Source organism: Notolabrus celidotus, chromosome 11, assembly GCF_009762535.1.
Source record: "Notolabrus celidotus isolate fNotCel1 chromosome 11, fNotCel1.pri, whole genome shotgun sequence".
NCBI lineage: Eukaryota > Metazoa > Chordata > Actinopteri > Labriformes > Labridae > Notolabrus > Notolabrus celidotus.
The window spans coordinates 34089230-34111303 of NC_048282.1; the positions used below are offsets into that span (position 1 = coordinate 34089230).

The following is a 22074-nucleotide window of genomic DNA, read 5'->3' on the forward strand; positions in this document are numbered from 1 at the left end:
CAGACCATTTATTTAAAATATGGGCCGCAAAAGGGCTGACCAGATTTAGCCAGATTATTACAATTAAAGGGGTGGATTCTTTTGGGCGCTGGTGGCCTAGCAGTCTAAGTGCCCCACATACAGAGGCTACAGTCCTCATCACAGGGGTCGCCGGTTCGATTCCCGGCCGGTCGACCATATTCTGCATGTCTTCCCCTTCTCACTACTCCCCACATTTCCTGTCTCTCTTCAGCTGTCCTGTCAAATGAAGGCAAAAAGGCCAAAAATATATTTAAAAAAAAGAGAAGAAAATTAGCCATTAATGAGATCTCTCATTTAAGTTTCAAATAAGACTCATGTCATGGTCTCAACTATTTCTCCTAGTGAATTTTAGGAGAAACTAATGAGAACAATTTGAAACTTGAATGAGGCTGAAGTGAGAATCTCAATTTTGTCTCCAGAGACTTAGAAGAGAAAGCCTTGAGCAGTAACATTTTCCTCTGGTCTAGATCAACATGCAGACTGACAGCAGCTGTTTACACTCAGCATGAGTCCCTTAGCACTCTAAGCTTTTTTTTATTGTATATTTGTTTGGTGTGGAAGGGGGGCCACAGGGAGGTCCAGGTTCAGTTTTAAAGGGGCACTGGCCCCTGTTGGCCCCTCCCCAGAACCGCCACTGCTCTGCGTGGGTACGAGAGCTACACAGACCTACACGCTTAGGCTACGTCGTCGATTATAATGATAACATGCATAACAAGCGATCAACTTACAGCTGCAGAGGGAAGTTTTTCATCCTGTCTGATAACTCTGAGCGGTTTGCCGTCAAATAGTTGGCGATAAACACGCACAAACCCAGCTTTGCAGTCAGTTGAGGCCGTGACCCTGCAGGTCAAAGTTCACCAGAGATGAACAGATGCGAGGCAAAGATGAATGCCAGCTGAAGCAAAAGTTTTATCAGCCCTTTGATCTATTCTTAGTCTTATTCGTTCTGTGTCATTTCTCAGTGTTGACACCTGTGGAAGAATTTTGATCTTTGGCACATTGATCGTAAAATCAAAAGATACTGATTTTTATACCAGAGCAACAAAAGATGAACTCCTGGTCACCCAAAAGAGTTCATTTTATTATTTCTAATCTCTAACCTGCACATTGTGCTGTACAGAAAATGTAACTGAACACAGAGCAATATTTGACATCCTGTTATTAGAAATGAAAGGTAACTTAAATTTGAGTTTTCCTATAAATAATGTATAACCAAATAACATGTGTCCTTTAAATTATCACTCATAATCCAGAGGAGGTGTGTGTATCTGCAGAGAGTGTGTTCGCTCTCTGTGTTTTCTCACTAAGGTGGTCGTTTATGGGCGTCAGTCATTGTGCATTGACATGAAGCGCCTTGTCAACACACTACTGATTGTGACTCTCTCAGTTTGTCTGCAACAGACATAAACGTACAAACATTTGCGGCTTCAATTAGATGCAAAAAGAACCTAACAAATGTCTCTACCTGTTGACATGTGAATGAGGAGAGCGGTGTAGAGGTTGTGACAGGTGGCGGAGCAGAGACACACAGCAGGCAGGAAGAGGTGTGACTTCAGATGCAAGTAAACCAAACCTGACACCTTCCTGCACGTTTGTGTGGACGTGTTTATAAGTTCTTTAGAGCACAACCTTTGAGAAAACATCAGAATATAAGATTAGTCTCTTTTGTTTGAAACAGCTTCTGGTTAAGAATGTGACTGCTGATTTGTTTTTTCATGAGCTTTGGTGCTTTTAAAACGAAAATCAAATGAAAAAACGAAAATAAATTTTGAAGGCAGGACTCTCTCTTATAGAAAAGTGTTTTTAATTTTGTCCTTGCTCTGCTGATGAAGCTAAAGATACTTCTGCTAGCACACCAGTTTAACAACAGCCCCTCTTCAGTGTTGAAAACTTAAATCTGTTGTTATATAAGCAGTGGAGACATGACACATCTGTTCCTGGCACTCGTTTCCTCACTCTGCGATCTTTCAGCAGTGAAGTCGACGGTTAAAAATACTCGCACAACCTGTGCACCGTACGGGACGCAGGACCCGGCCCCTTCAGGTCCGAGCGCTCACCGGTGCTCAGACGCTCTGTGGACTTTGTTCTCCGTGGTGGGGCGTCTGGAGGAGGAGGACCTGTGTGGCAGGACGGGGTGTAAATGACGCACACACACACAGGGCCCCTGTGGTCACAGAGGAGCCCTGACTAAATATGGACAGGCACACTCTGCTGTATCACAATCACAGGGGAATGCAACAGCTGATTACCCCCCCTCCTCCTCCTCCGGACCCCGACTCTTCTGCCCCGCAGACACAAACACAGACTGTTTTCTTAGACTGGATCACAGCAGGGATTTTTTATCTGCACGCTTTATTCAGTCTATTATTTTACTCACATGTGTACTTTATACACATATACTGTCATTTATGATGCAAACATACTTATTAAAGATTATTTCCTGGACTTTATTGAGAGATAGGACAGTAGATAGAGTTGGAAATAGGGGTAAGAGTGTGAGGAATGACATGCAGCAGGGACAGAGGGTGGGAGTCAAACCCTGGCTCGCTGAGAGGATTGTAGCCTCTGTACATGGGGTGCACAGTTTGACTCCTGAGCTTTAACAGCAATCCACAAATTAACTCCACTACACAGATTTAAAGCTTCTGTCTGTGGAAACCTACTAAACAAATTAATAACCGGCTAGAAGTTCAATTTTACTCCTACTCACTATTCTGCACCGCTCCCCTGAACTGTTTACCTTTCACATTTTTTATTGTTGCATAAGAATAACAATAACTCCAAGAATTTTAACAATCTTGTCTTTCTAATCAAGTAAATAGTCTCCATTCTTCTCTCTTTTGGGCGGCTGAGACTCAATCAGAATGTCGGGGGTTCAATCCAAGGTCCCGCTGTCCACATGCCGAAGTGTGCTTGGGCAGGACACTTGACCCCAAACTGTGAACGGGATGAGTCCAAAACTGATAGACGCTTCACATAGCAGCCTCTGCCATCAGTGTATGAATGTGGTGTGAATGGGTGAATGTGACATGTAATGTAAAAGCACTTTGAGTGGTCAGAAGACGAGAGAAAGCACAGTAGAAACACAGTCACAGTGGAAGATGTTATAAATTGTAATGTCAATGTGCTAAAGACACTACAAACTTCATTTTGTGCAACTTTTAACTTTATTCAAACTATGTATCAGAGGAAGATGTAGTTTTTAACCCAACGGCTCTGATTTGAAAGCTTAAGCCGCAACAAAATTATCAACAAACAATCTATAACTTAAATGCAGTTCTATCACGTGATGCATACTTGAGCCATTTCTGCTTCATTTTGTTTTGCACATCAATGTCTAACAAGTATTTCCTCACATTTTCTTCATCTGGACATAAAAGAAGTGTCAAAATCGTACATAAATTTGAAAACAGCAGTCATCCTGCAGATTTGAATGAATATATTCAACCATCAATTTATACAGAATGCCCTCGAGTTTAATTCACATTTTCAATGACAATGGCTGTTTTCGAAACCGCCTACGATACAAGCAGTATGTGCTGATTTGGCCAAAATTCAGAATGTAGTCTGTGAACAAGAGAAAAATCTACAGTATGCCAAACTACCTGGAGGTCTACTGATTCGGGAACATTTCACAGTATGCATCAGACCAGTCTCCCTCGCATACTGTTTCCCACAATGCACAGCTCTAACGTTCTGCTTCTTCTTTTTCTTCTTTCTTGAGGAGGGCACTTACATTTCATATAAACCACTTCTAAACTTTTTAAATCATTAGTGATGCTAAAGAAGCAGCTTGGCTGTTGTTTACTTCTGCTTTCCAAAACCGGAAATCCATTGACGCCTGACCCAGCATCCTGCAGACCAGATCCAACAGAATACTACCATACTACATACTACCTTCAGACGCAGTATGCAGTGCGTACTATATTTGAAGGTAGTGTAGCAGGCGGTTTGGTAAACAGCCTGTGTCTGAAACTCATTCACTACCTTGTACTCTCCCACCCGGTGACTTCTCTGTAGAGGACTTTATAGTGAGCTCATCGGCACAATGGTGATGTCACACAGTTAAAATGTGAAGCCAAACGCCTGCTGGGGATCAGTGATGGATCACGGCATGAATTTCAGTGATACCTGATATTAAAGTGGGGATATTTTCACAACAGAGTTAGAGAAACATAATTCTAAAATATATTTTTATTATAATAAAATAATGAAACCATATTTTTGGACTACATCTCAGTTATTCTTCAGGTATAAAATATGAAAAAAAATATATGGAAAAATATAAGAATATAATATAAATAATATATAAATATATATAGAAACCAATTGTAAAATCATAAAATGATATAAAGAAAATAAATAAAAAAAAAACAATCCATAGCAGCTGTTGTCAGTTATCACTCATCAATATTGTATTAAAACCACTTCACACAAAAACAAAAATTAAAAATAATCCATAGCAGCTGACGTCCTCTCAGTCTGCATGTTTGCACTTATATTCAAGCAACATAACATCAATAACTCAACATTGCAAAGGGCTGAATTCCCTTTATCGTGCACTTTATAGTGAGAAGTGATTTTGGACACAGCTCAGGACACACTAGCTGAAACAGTGCATGTCTTATTTCATGTATTACAGCCTTGTATCCTGTATTATGCTTGTATTTAATGCTGCTCTCTGTCTGTCAGAAGCTTAGTAGTGCTTCCTGTGTTTGCCCGGACACCCTTGAAACTGACATTTTTAATCTGGACAGGCTTCTACCTGGTGAAGGTCAAATAAATTAATCAAAAACAAGAGTTTAAGATCAAAATAAAGCAGAGCAGACAGAGAATTAAGATGACTAATTACAGGTCAAATGAAGCTATTATATTTATCTCACAACGCAGCTTTATAGTGCTCCTTTTTTAATAAATCAGATGTTGTGATTCAGTGTTTCATTCAGATAAAGACCTCTTCTAACACCTCCTGTGTGATTTAGCTCCACTAACCGGCCGACAACAGCTCTGGCTCACAGATCTGGGTCCATCTTGCGTCAGCAGTGGTGTCAAATGGTTCCACGGATATAAATATGACACGGCTCATGCTGGAGTGCCGGGTATAAAGGGTTGGCGTATACATGTACCACACCTAGCTTTAGTTGTGCAGCTTGGATTACATACTGTACTGCTGATACGAGCATTTCATGCTTGTAAACGATCGGTCGGGGGAACATTTGTAAACACAGAGCTGGATGAACTTTATCTTAGTTTATGTGAAAGAGAGGAGAAGCTGTTTCTTATGTCACCTCTGAGAAATGTCCTCATAATGAGGCTGTAATTAGCTCTTAATGTTTGTGCGTTTTGGCAGAGGGGTTTAATCATACTGTGAAACATTAAGTCATCTTTTTATAGACACTAAATCCTTCTTTCACACAAACACTCAGCTCACAGTTTTAAAATGATCCTCCTCAAAGATCGAGTCACGCACGCCAGAAAGACACATCAGCAGGCAAACCAGACACCAGAGCGGGACGTTTATGAGGACAGACTCCTCATGTTTGGCTCTGGGTTCAGGTTTGAGGTAAGGTGGCCTTATAGTTTTTGGGTGTTGAAGTTCAGTTTCTCCTCACAGCTGAGCCTCTTCCTCCAGCTGACGTCTCATCACTCCTCAGAGTACAACGAGCGTCTCTTTAAGGCGGCCCTGAAAGCATAAAGGGTATTTAGGTCACAGTGTCAGATGTCATGTTTGGTTGCAGAGAAGAGCTGCAGCAGTTATACAACTTAAAGAAACACTCCGATGAATCTTTGAGCTCTGATACAGTGAGAGGGTTTATAACATGAGACAGATATTCACGCTTTTACAGTTTCTGAAGACCTCAGTCATTTCTTTCTCTCTGTCCGCAGAGTGAGACGCAAAAGAAGTACATTCACTCCAGAGCTGTAACTAACAACGTTGAGATGCTCCTATTTATGCTGCTGTTACATTTCAGACAGAGCTGGTTTTAATCTAACAGTCTCAAAATATGAAGCCTGTGCAGAAGTGTTAAAAACTGCAGTTCCTTGAGCATCCTCTAGAGGCTGGCTGCAGAAACACCAGAAACCACATACACACCCATTCAAAGAAGACGATCTTTGCAGCAGAAATAAACATGTTTACAGCCTGGTACAAAAGACGGTTTAAGTCTGAATAGCTCATTTCTCAATCGGCACACACTATACAGGGGTGAATCTTTGTTTTACTTGTCTTTAAGATATTAAAGTTACAACGTTTGCCCAAATAAGGGCATTCCTGACTTGATTGACAGGCGGTCACCCTGTAGCTGTCAGCGAAAAGACTAAAGGCCCGCCTCTTTACCTCACACTAGCTCAGACGAAGTTTGGTTGTGTTCAGCAATTCCAATATGGCACCTGGCTTCAAAACATGGCTTCAGGAACAGATCAGAGATGTGAAGGATACTACGTCCATTTATTATACACTCAAAAATAGTTTTATACTAAAATTTTTAGGATCATTTTGTCGTCGCAAAATCCCTGAAAATACAGCAAGAAGAGAAGGACACGTATTTTGTTATCCCTGAGAGTGAATTCTTATTTTTCACTCGAATATTAAACATGCAACACACCTTTAGTCTACAAATGCACACACATGCACTAATGGAGGGATGTCAGAGTGAGGGGGCTGCACTAAGACGCGTAGTTGGAGGTCCGGTGCCTCGCTTGAGGGAACCTCAGCAGTGCCAGGAAGTCAGGAAGTGAACCAGCACCTCTTCAACCAGTTTCCATACTCTCCTCCATACCAGGACTTGAACTGGTGACCCTGTTGTTCCCAAGCTTAGACCTTACAGACCACTGGGACTCCCACTTCTGCCCCTGTAGTCAGTTTGTAACATATAAGCATCATTTCATCGCAGTAACTGCTCTCAAAATCAAGACTTAGTATTTGAAACCACATACACAGGCGATAAAGACTCATAGATTTATGGTCTGAAGTGCCAAACAGTAAATAAAGTAGTTAAATTGAGCTCTCTCAGAAGTCATTTTGCCACCCACACCGTTTTGATTGTCATATGCAATGATTTGAAAGCTTTAATCAGCTGTTACTTTGCAGATTGACATGAAAAATAAACGTCTAGAACAGGAATGGAAGAACAAAATTCAGAAAAAAGTCATCTTTACAGTCTCTACTTTCAGCATGTTACAACTACAAATCAGAGTGAAATTATCAGTGATGTCTCTTTATGACTAACAAAAGCAAACAAGACTGTAGCAGCAAATATTCACAGCTAGTGACTCATTGGACCGTTAAAAGGAAGCAGGATGATGTCAGAAAAAAGTATTACCATGTGTACAGAAAAGATCAGCACAGAGATAACATGTAGGACTATCACTTAGCCAGCAGGGGGCGCCACTGTCAACACAAACTGAGTTCCTCACAGGAGCTTTAAGAACGTTTCAACACTAATGTCTCTCGACTGAGGACGGCTGTGATCGAGGGGCTTTAACTTACTTGAGTGCTTTCTCCCACAGAGTCCGTCTGCTCTTAAATTATTGATTACAGAAAATTGCATTGTCCGCGTGCCTGCAGAAGAGTGGCTACAATCAATAATTTTAAATAAATAATGGATCAGATGCCTGGTTGGATGTCAGGGGATTTGCTTGTCTGCTTTAAGTGAAGCAACATAAAATGATTGCAGACGAATCGCAGCATGCAGTGCTCACTCAGCACCAAACAAAGACAGACAAGAACAGACAAAGGAGAGTTCAAACCACATGGAAAAAAACTCGTAATGAGAGCTGAGTCTGCCACGTTGCTGCTGCAGAGGCATGTTGCATGTATATATTTAATGAATAAGAAGCTCTCACAGCTCCTGCAGAGTGGTTGAGTGATATACCAGAGCACATGCATGATCATAACCTCTGTGATGTAACGTTACAGCTGCTAACAAATGTGTAGAAATGGAAGTATCAGTCAAAACGTGTGTTTATACAGCTAGCTCTCTGCAAACACTGTATCCATAAAGAGTGATTTCTGCGTAGTTATATGAATGAGACTGAAGAGATCGAGGTGAATGGGTTTCTGAAAGAGGAGGTGCTGGCAGTGTGTGGACAGGTGGAGCTCATCCATCTCAAACAGGGATCCTCTGCAGGCTCTGATTGTTCCAGCGGGGAAGCACCTTCCCCTCCGAGTCTTCAAGACGAGCTCGCAGCTATTTTCAGCTCAGTGTAAAGTTACAGTATGTTAAGTATCCACAGAGTAATCACAATCACTAATTCTCACAGAAGAAGAACTCTCAGAGTTCAGAGGTTCAAGAGGGGGTCTGGACTTTACATCCAGGACCAGGTGATCTGGTTTATTGATGCTTTGTTTTATTACAAATACATAGTTTGGATCAATCTTATCCAGATTCAGGCTTTTAAAGAAGACTACTTTTTATTACCAGGGCTCTAAACAGGACCGCTTTTGTCACAATTTGTCCACAGGGGGGCGCCAAAATCCACATAAATAAACTGGATTTCAGTTTGGTGGGTGCTCAGGTTTGCAGTTAGTTTGCAGTCTGAGAGATACAAGATAAAAGTAAGAGGAATTAAATCTACTGGAACAACCTCTTCATAATAATTTGATGATGACTGACAAACGCCTGCATGCAGGTGGAGCTAACAAACCAGTCTAGATTAAAAAATGTAACTGGATCAGCAAATCTGCTTCATAGTGTGTCACAAATGTCAGCCTGACTTCCAAGAGAGCATCTGAAATAATTACAAAAAATATAGATAGTAGACAGACGTAACACTTTGCCTTTTACAAATCTGCATCATGATGTTATTTCAGCAAACTTAAGACCCATCAATCATAATAAATTCAGTTCCTTTTTCTGAAGTGAGTCCGTTTGTTTTCAAAGGTTCTTTTTGGTCTTTTAACCTTCATTATATGGGACAGCTTCAGGGAGACAGGAAATGTGTGGAGAGAGAGAGAGCGGGGACTGACATGCATCAAATCCTGCTGGGATTGGGAATCAATAATACGCCCAGTTCAATTAGGACTAGTCTCTCCAGGGGGCCTGCTCTACCAGCTGAGCTGAACCAGCGCTTCAGAGAACAGCCTCTGTGCAACATATTATTCACAGTGAAACTGGGACTCACCAGAAACTGATGCATGGGCACTACTCCAGGGGATGTAATGACCAAAGAACAGACTTTGCAGACTGAATCTGGTGGTCCAGATTTTTGCTTTTGATCTGAACACAGTCTCTTCTTAAATCAGACTGTAAAGCAGCACATGCAGAAGAACACGTTGGCACTAGATCGCCCTCAAAGTTCACCATCACCAGAGACTAAGTCATAATCAGACGGTAACTGATCTGTATCAATACATTTAATTGTAAATAATCAGCCCCCCTCACTGCTCTGATGTCCTTAACTTGCCCGCAAGACACAGAATCACAACTGATCTGATACCATCTGATACCAATAAGGGCTTTCCTTGTACCCATACAGCTACACACCTGTGATAAGTGCTAACATAACATGTAAAAGCAGGACTCTATGAACAGTCAGAAACCACTTAGACTTTTGCCCTGCTGAGTTTTGATCCGTCGTCAAAGGGATTTTATTATTTGACCCTGAGACCTTCAGGACTGAACACTCTCACTTGTAAAAAGGCTAAATTAAAACCTGAAGAGATGGTAGACGGATGATCTCTGTGACTTGTATAATGGGCGGTTTGATCCCAGCTCCTGCTGTCACACGCCGAGCAATCTTCCTTCTGTTAACTGATCTCTCCAGTTTTATTTGTATTACTTGTATGCCCATAGTTCTCCTAACTCTTCTGTGATGTGTTTAGGGACATATTTGAGAAGGTTGCATTACAGATTCGTCCTCCCAGTCTTAGCTGTATGCCTCCTCTGTGTCCTGCTCCTCTGACTCCTCTCTGTTTCTCTGCCACAGTGAATTATGTGCGATGACGTAGCCCTCAGAGTGCACAATACCTCGCCGTCTCACTGAAGGTCGGGAAGAATCATTTATTTCCATCCCGGTCCGGCAGCAGAGAAGGACACCTCCTCTCTTTCTGTCTAATAATACTAATGAGCCATATGAGCAGCTGACTCCACCTCCGGGCCTTCATCTGATTGAGAACTATAAACACGCCCTGTGCTGCAGTATTTTAGACCCGTGTTAAACTGTTTCATGCCATCATCTCTCAGGTTTAGATTTGTTCTGTATGTTAAATGAGAGAGCTCAGGATCGAGGTCAAAGTGCATTCAAATGTAAATTAAGAAACGAGCACACAGAACAGATCAGAGTCTGCCTGAGGGGTGAATCAAAATGATTTGAGTCTACGTGTGTTGATCTGCAAACGTAAAACTTCACGGTGGCCACACATCGTGTTGAATTTAAGGTTTTATTGATTACTTTTGAAGCATCATACAGCCTTTATCTGGGGTAAAGAAGAGATCTCTGACCCCCCCTCTGTGCCGGGTGTTCCCTGCTCTGTTGCTAAATCGGGACCTGTTACCAAAGGTGGCCAAGCCTTTGCAGGTCAGACTGTGGATCTCTCTGCTGATAACAATAAGACAGTCCACATCTTCTTTATCTTTATGATAAAGCTTATATTTAGAGCTGGATCAGGCTTTGACCAGCTCATAGTTATGCTGTGATAGGCTTAGACTGCTGGGGGAACTGACTTAAGTCTTCCTGTCCTTTTAAAGCACTAACCATAGACCTTTCTGGAGTCCCTGAGCTCCCTTGTCTCATAGGTTCCTCTGAGTTGCTGCTGAGAATGTTCCACTATCATCTCTCTCTCTTCATCTCCCTCTATCCCTCTCTCCAACACAGTCTCAGCAGATGTGTGTCTAACATGAGTCTGGTCCTGCTGGAGGTTTCTGCCTGTTAAAGGAAGTTTGTCCTTGCCACTGTAACTTGCTAAATGCTGCAAAGTGCTCTGCTCATGGTGGATTAAGATGAGATCAGACTGAGTCCTGTCTGTAAGATGGGACTGGATCTGATCCTGTCTTTATGTTGGGTTAATAATAATAGAACATAGAGTACGGTCTAGACCGGCTCTTTAGCTTTACATCCTCTCTTAAAACTTTCCTTCACAGGGAGCTTTTATGAAGTCTCCTGTGTTTTTCTGTCTTTTTCTCTGTCGTTTTATCGTCTTTATCTGTCTGTGTTTCCTGTAAATCACTTTGTAACCTTGTCACCTTGTGTTAAAAACCACTTACATCATGTTGCGTTTGCTCCCTGCAGGACGAATCACGCGAAGGCCAAGTCAGATGCGGCTGAACAGGCGGCTTCGGCCTCCAACGGCGAGTCCAGCATCGCACGACTGGTGGCCAAAGAGCTCTCCCCTTCTTTCTACCAGCCAGGTCAGTGAACGCCTCATCAGGAGGAGTCATGCAAAACTGACTGTCGTGTACAGAAAGTTTACATCAGTAGGGAACTACTGACTTTAATGACTGGATGCACAATCTTTGACATATACTTTGACTGAAGTAATGAAGATGATCTTTATCTACTCCAGATTTTGTTAAGAAATCCATGAAGAAACCCAGAATTAAGACTTAACCTCCTCATTAAAACAATCAATTAAACTCATTGAACTCTGTTTGGCGTTTTAAGAAGGAATCAGCGAGTTCAAGCTGATAATTTAAAGGTTTTGTCGTGTTCATTTCATGCCTCCATCTTGAGCGAACAGACCCTCGGCTGAGGCTCCACAAGGGCAGTCAGATTTAAATGTCTAAAAAAAGGAACGTCTTATTGGGTCGAGGGGATCATATCAGTTTCATTGCGAGTGTGTCGACCACACACACACTCACACTCACACTCACACGTCCACACAGAAGCTCTCCGGCCCTGCAGGAGCCTTTTTTTTTTCTCTCCCTCAGCAGAGAGATTAAAGGAATCAGACACAGACAGGAAGACGTCCAGATTTCTGAGCTGCTGCCCAAATCGTCTCTGAGTAACACTACAAATGGACGAGGCCTGGCTCTGTCCTGCTCTGCATTCCTCCATGAAAAAATAATCTCTCACCAAGGACACAACACACACAAATACAGAGCCGGCGTGTGCACCATCTGCTGCATTCACACAAAAACGCCACATTTTAGCCCTAAGATAGAACGACTGGAGATCCTATAGTCTGTGTTTTTACTATTTCAACAAATGTCATGAAAAACCAAAAATGAATGAGCTTTTACTGTGTGATCAAAAACTTGATATATTGGCTAAAACATCAAACTGGGGTGAATCCACTGCAGAAAATAATCCCCAAAGCACAAACTCTTCTCTTATTTCAGTGAAGTTTGCAACAAACTTAAATTCCTAGCTTTTTTTAAATAACTCTGCAATATTAAAAAGAACTAGTTTACATTTTTTTTCTGTTTTAAGCATCAAAAACAACATGAGGTGGCAGCATTAAGTGCTTTTCTTATGATTTGTTGACACAACCAGTAAATTTAAGAATATTACCAGTTATTTTCTTTTGCTTTGATGTGAACATTTATTTTCTTTTTGCACTTTTTGATTATGAAACATGTGCAGAACACTTGCAAAGAGGTTGGAGATTATTCTCTTTCAATATATCTATTCTTAAATAAAGATTTCACAATACACAAAAACCCCACAAAGAAAATAAACCCATAATGCTCCCACAGAAAACATTATCAAAACAAAGCAAAACAAGACAAAAAAATAAAGTAAAAGACAAATTTTTCTTTCACAGTGTTAGTACATGCAGCAAACACAACCTGAAACATGTACTGTATACATTTAACATTTTAATGTGATACATTTGATACCCCTATACTTATTACTCTTACCCATTCTTCTTTCAGATAAGTTGCTATTGGTGACCAGTCTGTTATAAAAACTTCAAGAGTGCCTCTGAGAACATGAGATAATCTCTCTAATGGTAAAATAGACATGAGTTTTTCATACCACATTTTAATGTCAGGAGGCTCTTCATCCAGCCATTTCTGGAGAATAGTGAGCCGTGCCGCATAAAAGCAATTCTAAGAATGTATCTGTGTTTTCGTTGATAGGTTGAATCTAATCCCAATACAAAACTAAATGGGTTTAAAGGAACATCAATTTTAAATATCTTCTTAATTTCCATTTGGACAGATTGCCAAAAACTTTGAACTTTAGGACAGGACCACATCAGATGACTATAAGTACCACAGTTAGTTTTACATTTACAACAAAATGATGAGCACATGGAATCATATTTACTTCGAATAGCTGGGGTAACATGCAGTCTATGAATAATTTTGTATTGCGTTTCATAGGATTTGTTAGAACATGTAATTTTCTTTGCATTTAACAGAATATTTTTCCACATTACATCATCTAAGTGGGACCCGAAATCTTCGCTCCAACTTGTTTTACTCTTTATAGGAGGAATTTTAACAAACATTTGCGTACATAAATAACTTAGAATGTTCTTCTTTAAAGATGAGGCCTTAAGTACCGTCATTTCAAGTTGATTCACATTCAAACCATGTTTATATATTGGAACAGCTTGGATGATTTTGGTTGGAGATTATTAAATGGGTTGCGACCTCTAACTCTACGGCCAAATTCCACCAGATCCGTGTCCGGTCTGTCTCTGATCCATCATGGCACCCGATCTGATAGGTCTCTATTCTAGTCAATGTGTTAGTTGTGTTAATGTGGCAGTTCGGTGCCCTCCGGATCAGAAACCTTGGTCACATATTATAAAGCTGATCTCCAAGGTTTTTTTATCCAACTGTATCTTTTCCCTTTTCAGTGAAAGGAAATGAGTCTGGAGTATTGAAGCGTCAGGTATCATTTTCTGCTTTAGTCTTAGAGGAGAGAGAAAGTATGACCCAGGATGCAAACATATAAATCATGTGGCACCAACAACCAGAAAAATGTGAATTTGTCTGAGTCATGATTATCAAACAGAGCTGATCATTGCTCATGATAAACTGGTCATACTGTATGTCTACAAACTTTGAGCTGAACCAGACTCATTGGTGGACAGCTGTCTGCCTCGATGGGCACAGACAAGAGAGAGAGACTGAGAGAGACACAGGCAGGGTGAGATGGATGAAGGGAACAAAACAGACTGACAGGTGGACCAAGAGACAAACACATAGGAACTGGTTTATAGAGATCAGGCCAACAAGAGGAGTAGAAATATGAGGAGTTTAAGTTAAAGTCCAAAGTCAAATCTCTGATATGTTGATTTGTGGTCTCACAGGTCCTGAGTATCTGAAGAAGAGAGTGGTGTTACTGGAGGTGGAGGGCAGCGAGAACACAGACACTGTCATGCATGAGCCACTGCTAGCTGAGGAGGAGCCCATGCCCACACCGCCAGAAAGCCCCCTCATGAACGAACTGGACAGCCTCATGCCCGGCTCTTCTCCAGGTCGCACCCCCTCCCCCAGCCCCGGCATCCTCAGCAAGGAAGACCCTAAACTCCTCGGTCCAGGCAGCTGGAACGAAGACAAAACCATTAAAGGCGGTGGTAGCAAGGGGGGCAGTAAACCCAACAGCAAGCCTAACAGCCGCCCCACTACCCCATCAACCTCTGTTACTGCTGCTCCTGCTGCTCCAGCTGCTCCTGCTGCTGCGGCAGCATCTGAGGGTGCAGGGGCCCCCAGCAGTCGTGGCCCCTCTCGCACCCCAAGTCGTCAGAGCAACAAGAACGAGCAGGGGTCTGACCTGGAGATAAAGCCCCTGCAGAAGTTTGACTCTGAGACCACAGCTCCAGAAGTCGCTCCTGCTGCTGCTGCTGCCACTCCTGTAAGGAACAGCCTCATCACTCCAGATGAAGATGAAGCCCTGCGCCCCGCCTCCAGAGTGTCCTCCAGAGCCGTCACCCCGGAGCCTAGAACCGTTGAGGTCAAGCCTGAACGGGTTCCGTCAGTCCAGGAACGAGCCACGCCCGTCTCTCAGCTCAAAGTGGAGTCCAGGGAGGCGAGCCGGCCATCGAGCAAAGCAGAGACAAAGCCATCACTAAAACGACAGCCCAGCCCGGCTCCGTCCCCAAGACCAGCTCCGTCCCCGAGACCTGCGCCAACTCCTGAACCTAAAAGCGTACCAAAGCAAGCTGAAGTCAAAACCATTGACGCCAAACCAGCCCAGAAGGTGGAGCCCAAAGCTGAGTCCAGAGTGAAGGCCACCGTGTCGACCCTGAGTAGTGAGGTGGCTGTAGAGTCTCTGGAGCCGGAGGTAAGAGACAGGAAGTGAACTCATCGTTCTGAGTGATGGTCCATTGATTTAGTTTCCAAACACTAGCATGCTCACAAGCTGAACCAAGATGATGATCATGAGAATCAACTGACCTGCGAGACATTATCATATTAACATTGGTATTAACATTGTTAGCATGCTTGTATTAGCCCTGTGCCTAAACTTAGCGTGCTGTCTTGGATGTAATGCTCCACTTTGACAGAGTACAGTAAAAGACTCAGAGGCTACATTTAGTGTGCTAATAATAAAGCTTCACATGAACCCCCCACACTAAGCTAACGATCTCCTGGCTGTGGCTTCATGAGGAACATAAATAAGTGTACAGTGAGCTTCTTAGGTTGAATATTCATAACTTATTGTATAAACTGACTGCTCTTCTCTTCTCCAGGGCCCAAACACCATCATGATCTGCATGGTTATCCTGCTCAACATCGGCCTGGCCATTCTTTTCGTACACATCTTGTCATGAGACATTTTCCACCGCCTCAGGTAATGACTCCACCAAAATCACTGAAGCCATTAGAGCTATTATTCTGTTTTACTCCAAAGTCACATAAACTAAGAGATCATCATTTCAGGTTTTCTCAGGACTAGCTAGATAACTGTGATGTTTATTAGTTAATATATGAAGAGTTGGGGCGCTGATGGCCTAGCGGTCTAAGTGCCCCACGTATAGAGGCTACAGTCCTCATCACAGAGGTCGCTGGGTTGACTCCCGGCCAGTTGACCATTTGCTGCATGTCTTCCCCCACTCTCTACTCCCCACATTTCCTGTCTCTCTTCAGATGTCCTGTAAATAAAGACAAAAAAAGCCCCAAAATATACCTTTAAAAAAATATATCTGAAGAGTTCATTTGCAGATAACTCTGTTTTTATACATTTTCAAAAAACACATTTGTTTTTACTATGCATTTTTGATAGTTACATTTTTAAGATACCTCAAATTAGTAATGTCATTTTACTTAGTCAAAGCCACCCAACTTCAGTAGATTGATAATACTTAGAGTTAGTAATAGAAAAAAAAAATTCTTGCAACAATTTAAACATTTTCAAAAACTGCATTTTAGCTTCCCAACTAATGTGTAACATTAGAGGACAGGGGTCGCTGTGTGAATTTGTTGTACATTACTTCAAAACTTGCACAAAAAAGAGTTCTACAGAGAAAATAGAATGTAAAAGCTAGATAAACATGATAAAGATTGATTAAAAAGACAACACAGTGAAAACAAAATGTGGAAAATGAATAATCCTGGCTGTACATACTACATCTAAGAAAGTGCTGCAGTGAAAATAAGATTTTTAAAAAGGGTAATGGGGCTCCCTTGGCCTAGCGGTGTAAGCGCCCCATAAACAGAGGCCACAGCCCTCGTCGTAGAGGTTGCAGGTTTGATTCCGGCATTCCCCAACTTTCCTGTCTCTCTTCAACTGTCCTGTCCATTAAAGGTGAAAATGCCCCAAAAAATATAACTTGGGAGTAATTAGGGGTGCTGCTAGTGGTCTAGGTGCCTCATGTGCAGAGGCTGTAGTCCTTGTTGCAGCAGTTGCAAGCCCTCTACCATTTGCTGCATGTCTTCCCCCGCTCTCTATCCCCCATACTTCCTGTCACTCTCTGGCTTTCCTGTCCAATAAATGCCAAAATGCCCTAAAACATAACTTTAAAAACAAAGAATAATTATCGCTGTAGATTACATTTTAAAAAGTGATGCAGGGAAAACAAAATCTAAAAAAGTATGTAAACATGGCAGTAAGTGAAGTTCCCTGTTGTGTTGCTGCAGGTCACCAGCAGTGCTGGAGAGAGATGGCCTGCCTCCTCCTCTTCCTCCTCCTCGGTTTGGACCAGAGATCTCAAGAGACGGCTGAGGAGAGAAGAAGCTTCGTGCAGACAGCCGCAGCTCCTCTACAGGTTTAGTGTTGGTGTGACTGTGTGAGGCTCGGTGCAGCTCCTCTCTTTCAGGAGGCTTGACAAAGAGAAGGACTTTGAATGACTGAAGAGATTCATCTGAGGAAGATGATGTTTGTATGTTAGAAGAAGTCGGGCTGGATTTGGTAGAGCATGTTGGCACTGGTGAGGTCTGGCTTTGTCACAGTGTGTCACAGGCGTGTGTCAATATCTGAATTTAAAAAAAGGCTTTAATGAAAACCTGAATCGGCTGACTCTCACAACAACAACAGATTAGCCGGATTAGACCGTTTCAGTAGATTATATTTTCACAAGATATGTTTTTGTATTATGTGATCGCCGGCTGAAGGAATGTTGAAACGTACGCAGACTGAATAATCTCTCCACTACGCCTTAAACTTGAATGTTTGAACTTCTGCAGCAGACGTGTACAAATTTCAACATCATCGCTTTGATTACCTGAGATGTGTGTGTGCGAGAAAGTACTGCTGAAACGCTGCATCAGATGCTGTCACTGTAACGTCAGAGTATTGTTTGCATCCTGCTTATCCGTCTCTTAAAAAAAAAAAAGACTCCAGACGATCACACGCTACATTTAGATTGAACGCATCCTGCAGAGAACTGTATTTGAGACTGTTGTGTACTACACTGTGAAATATTCTATATTCACTGGGATTTATGTGCATTTAATGTCAATCTGCTGCTTGGGTTTTAGGAGCTGATGAACCAAATATAGTATAGGGAGCTTATGAGTGTCACTGTTATGTTCTGTATGGTCCTTGTTTAGCACCCAGGTGGTTTAACATGAGAGTTGTGTATGTTTTACAAAAGAATGAGCAGGCAGGAAGTGAAGGTTTGGGTTAATCTGTAAGATGAAGTGCGGCTGCTCGACCTATAAATATTAAACAAACAGCAGCAGGTTAGAGGTTGTTTGGATGTTTGTTCTCCGCTTCATATTCAGAGCCAAATACAAGTTCATCTTTTGTACGCATGAGGGCACTTTGTGTGTATGTGTCTGTATTTTTGTACCTTTTTTTTGAAGTGCACATCTTTTCAGCTTTTCAAAAATATTCTCTGTCACCGTTTCTTTTCTTCCTTTTATGTCAAGAACTATGCAACCCCAGATTAATTTATTTCCCAAAGGAGTCAGATTACCTCGTGACTGTGAGACGGAGGTGAATTGTTCTTAACTCCATGTCTTACACTGAAAAGAGCACTCTGCAGTAGGGCTGATATTTCTGAACATGTTGGTTTTAAAAAGAGGAAGAAGCTGAGATTTGGTTTGCCGTTGAGTTTGCAGATGAACACACAGACCAGATGAGACCTGGTTGTGTGATGTTTGTGTGCAAAAGAAGGGAAAATCTACTGTTTCAATATCCCATGATCTCATTTAGGGCAGACCGTTAATGAAAGATGGCCAGTGACTTGATTGGTTAGAGATATAAAACAGTATATCGGTCAGTTGTTGTTTTTCTGTCTGTTTTAGTGCATCTAATTAAATCTAATTACACTCTGAATCTGAATAAATGCATTTGTGTAGCCAAACCTGGTCAAAACTACAAAACTGAAACTAAATAAAACTTTTACAACACTCATGAATGTGCTTCGTTTCAGTGAATCAAACACATAACTCTTACTGCATTTTAATCTTATGTTGTAGCATTCGTTATCTGAAGAAATCCGGTCTAGCCGCAGCAGATTTAAGTATTTATAAACACCACCTGTCTGCCAGCATGAGACACCCACCATCCCTCCCCTGGGCTGGACTGAATACCACACCCTATTTTAAAACCGGGCCAGAGTTAGGCCCCGGTTCCCTCTCATGCAGAGCTCAGGGACGGCACAATTAGTGAAGCAAATAGGAAATCTGAAGAATGTCATAATGAAACACTCACTCACTCACAGTGAGGGTCAGGCAGCAGTTTAACTACAAGTCCAACAATTTGAAAAGTGAAGTCATCTGAAATGTCTGCAGAGATGTGCAGCTCAATCATCTGTTGAGCTGCACTGCCCCCTTGTGGCCAAAGTGAAGAAATGAAATAATAATGATCAGTAGATAAATCTTTGAATTTCACAACTGAAGGGCAAGTAGACATGATGTGTTGTAACATTTCAGGGATGAAGGTTTAATGTTAGAGAAACTTTAATTCTAAAGTAATGATGTCACTAAAATGTACTCTGATGCTGCAGAGACACTAAAGCTTCAAAATGCTTCAGTGTTCCGCCCTGTTTGAGCTAAGGTTGAAAACAAAGACAGAACAAGCGGTCAGTCAATGAACACACTTTATTTGTGCATGTACAAAGGCTCAGTTTAGAGATTAAAGGAATGCATTCAGTTTAATACTCCTCTCCCTCATCCTCATCCCCCAGACTATCAGCTCCCACCTCCTCATAATCCTTCTCCAGAGCAGCCATGTCCTCTCTGGCCTCAGAGAACTCTCCCTCCTCCATACCCTCACCCACATACCAGTGAACAAAGGCACGCTTAGCGTACATCAGGTCAAACTTGTGGTCCAGGCGAGCCCAGGCCTCTGCAATGGCAGTGGTGTTGCTCAGCATGCACACAGCCCTCTGGACCTTGGCCAGGTCACCACCAGGAACCACAGTGGGAGGCTGGTAGTTGATGCCTACCTTGAAACCAGTGGGGCACCAGTCCACAAACTGGATGGTGCGCTTGGTCTTGATTGCTGCAATGGCAGCATTCACATCTTTGGGCACCACATCACCACGGTACAGCAGGCAACAAGCCATGTACTTGCCGTGGCGAGGGTCACATTTGACCAACTGGTTTGCAGGCTCAAAGCAAGCATTTGTGATTTCTGATACTGTTAACTGCTCATGGTAAGCCTTCTCAGCAGAAATGACAGGGGCATAGGTGGCCAGAGGGAAGTGGATACGGGGATATGGCACCAAGTTGGTCTGGAACTCTGTCAGATCAACATTCAGGGCACCATCAAAACGAAGGGAGGCAGTGATGGAGGACACGATCTGACTGATCAACCTGTTCAGGTTAGTGTAAGAGGGACGCTCAATATCAAGGTTTCTACGGCAGATATCATAAATGGCCTCATTGTCAACCATGAAAGCACAGTCAGAGTGCTCCAGGGTGGTGTGGGTGGTCAGGATGGAGTTGTAGGGCTCCACCACAGCGGTGGACACCTGGGGAGCGGGGTAGATGGAGAACTCCAGCTTGGACTTCTTGCCATAGTCAACAGACAGACGCTCCATCAGCAGGGAGGTGAAACCAGAACCGGTGCCACCTCCGAAGCTGTGGAAGACCAGGAAGCCCTGGAGGCCGGTGCACTGGTCAGCCTGAGGACAGAGGGAGAGGTTATGAGTTAATATGATGGATAGCTATGTTATAACATTTTATTGATTTAAATCAAATCTAAAATTGATCTTTTGATATGAAGTTACTCACCAGTTTGCGGATCCTGTCCAGCACCAGGTCGATGATCTCTTTGCCGATGGTGTAATGTCCACGGGCGTAGTTGTTGGCAGCATCCTCTTTACCAGTGATCAGCTGCTCAGGGTGGAACAGCTGGCGGTAGGTTCCACTGCGCACTTCATCTGGGGGGAGAAAAATAATGAATTAATTAAATCAACAAGAGTCTGGAGTAGCTCAAATGTTCTTTATTACATACTACTGGCACTTACCGATGACAGTGGGCTCCAGGTCCACAAAGACCGCTCTTGGGACGTGCTTTCCAGCTCCAGTCTCACTGAAGAAGGTGTTGAAAGAATCGTCACCTCCACCGATGGTTTTGTCACTTGGCATCTGTCCGTCTGGCTGGATCCCATGTTCCAGGCAGTAAAGCTCCCAGCAGGCATTGCCGATCTGGACGCCGGCCTGACCAACGTGGATGGAGATACACTCACGCTATAGGGAGGGGGGAAAAATAAGTGAATTAAGTGAAGATTAATAAAAGTGTGGCCAAAATGTCTATTATGTGAAAAATGAGACACCTAAGGCGCCTCATCACATGTTGAGGTTGGTCATAGAGCAAATGTGAGACACGAGGAGGAGGAGGAAGAGGAGGAGGAGGAGGTAAAAGGGTCTTTTGTCCAGAGCTTCATGACTTAAGTCACCTGATGACATGTTTAACCTTCTTTTACCCTCTGCTCAGAAATCATCACAAAGACTATCAGACATAAATAAAAGAGTGCATTGAGAACACACCCCATCAAAGTGCTGGGGTGGGACCAAGTCAAACACAGCTGCAGATTTAGATTGTTGTAGAAGATAATTAAGGTTTACCATGAAAGATTAATGACAAGAGGCTGGGGTGAAAAGGTTCTGGTTTCAAAGGGCTTGGTCTGCTCAAACAGAGGACTGCTTCAGACTGAGACCACATAAGCATCTGCCAAGTGGGTCAATGTGCACAAAGAAAACCCGGAAACTACCAGCTGAGGCCGGAGCTGGAAAATGGCCTCATCTTTTTTTTTTTTTTTTTTTTTTTTACATTTTTACCAGAATTTACTCAAAATATATTAAATTCAGAAAAACATCCACTCAGTTTGAAAAACTATTAATATATGATATTCATAACGATGAGGCAGCCACGTGATGACACACTTCTGAATTTTTATTTTAAATAAATAATCATGTGATATGTTAGAATAATAATCTTTAAATACTCACCATGTTTCCTGAAGGTGAAAAGTCTGAAGGGATGTGGACAAAGGAGAAGGAGGCACGTTAGCTCTCACAGCTAGGTCGTTATGGGTCCTGTGTGAGAAGTAACTGACGAGAATTTTCTAGGCGGGGCAATTTATACCCTCTCAGCCGGCGGAAACGCTCTGCGCTCTCTGATTGGCTGTTGGGGTCACATGCGTGGACGCTCATTGGTTGAAATCAAACAGTGTTTTCGCAATGACATGGCACTGCAGGGAAGTGGGGCAATGACACAACGAGCATCCCGGTGCTGTCAGTCTGAGTCAGACCGGAAGTG

General features: G+C 42.5%; 2 protein-coding genes across 2 annotated transcripts in view; one reads left to right on the top strand and one right to left on the bottom strand.

Annotated features, from left to right (window-relative positions):
- Positions 1–18721, top strand: part of jph2 (junctophilin 2) — a 29503-nt gene extending 10782 nt beyond the window's left edge. The window contains exons 3-6 of the mRNA XM_034694980.1: positions 11251–11369; positions 14228–15201; positions 15611–15711; positions 16998–18721. Coding sequence (XP_034550871.1) covers positions 11251–11369; positions 14228–15201; positions 15611–15691 — 1174 coding nt within the window. The 3' untranslated portion in view covers positions 15692–15711; positions 16998–18721. The remainder of the gene's footprint in view (positions 1–11250; positions 11370–14227; positions 15202–15610; positions 15712–16997) is intronic.
- A 667-nt stretch (positions 18722–19388) lies between these two features.
- Positions 19389–21885, bottom strand: LOC117821008 (tubulin alpha-1C chain). Its single transcript, XM_034694994.1, has 4 exons — positions 21765–21885; positions 20780–21002; positions 20544–20692; positions 19389–20434 (listed from the first exon to the last, which is right to left on the bottom strand). The coding sequence occupies exons 1-4, from the start codon at positions 21765–21767 to the stop codon at positions 19460–19462; spliced, it is 1350 nt and encodes a 449-aa protein (XP_034550885.1). The 5' UTR covers positions 21768–21885; the 3' UTR covers positions 19389–19459.
- Between the last annotated feature and the right edge of the window lie 189 nt (positions 21886–22074).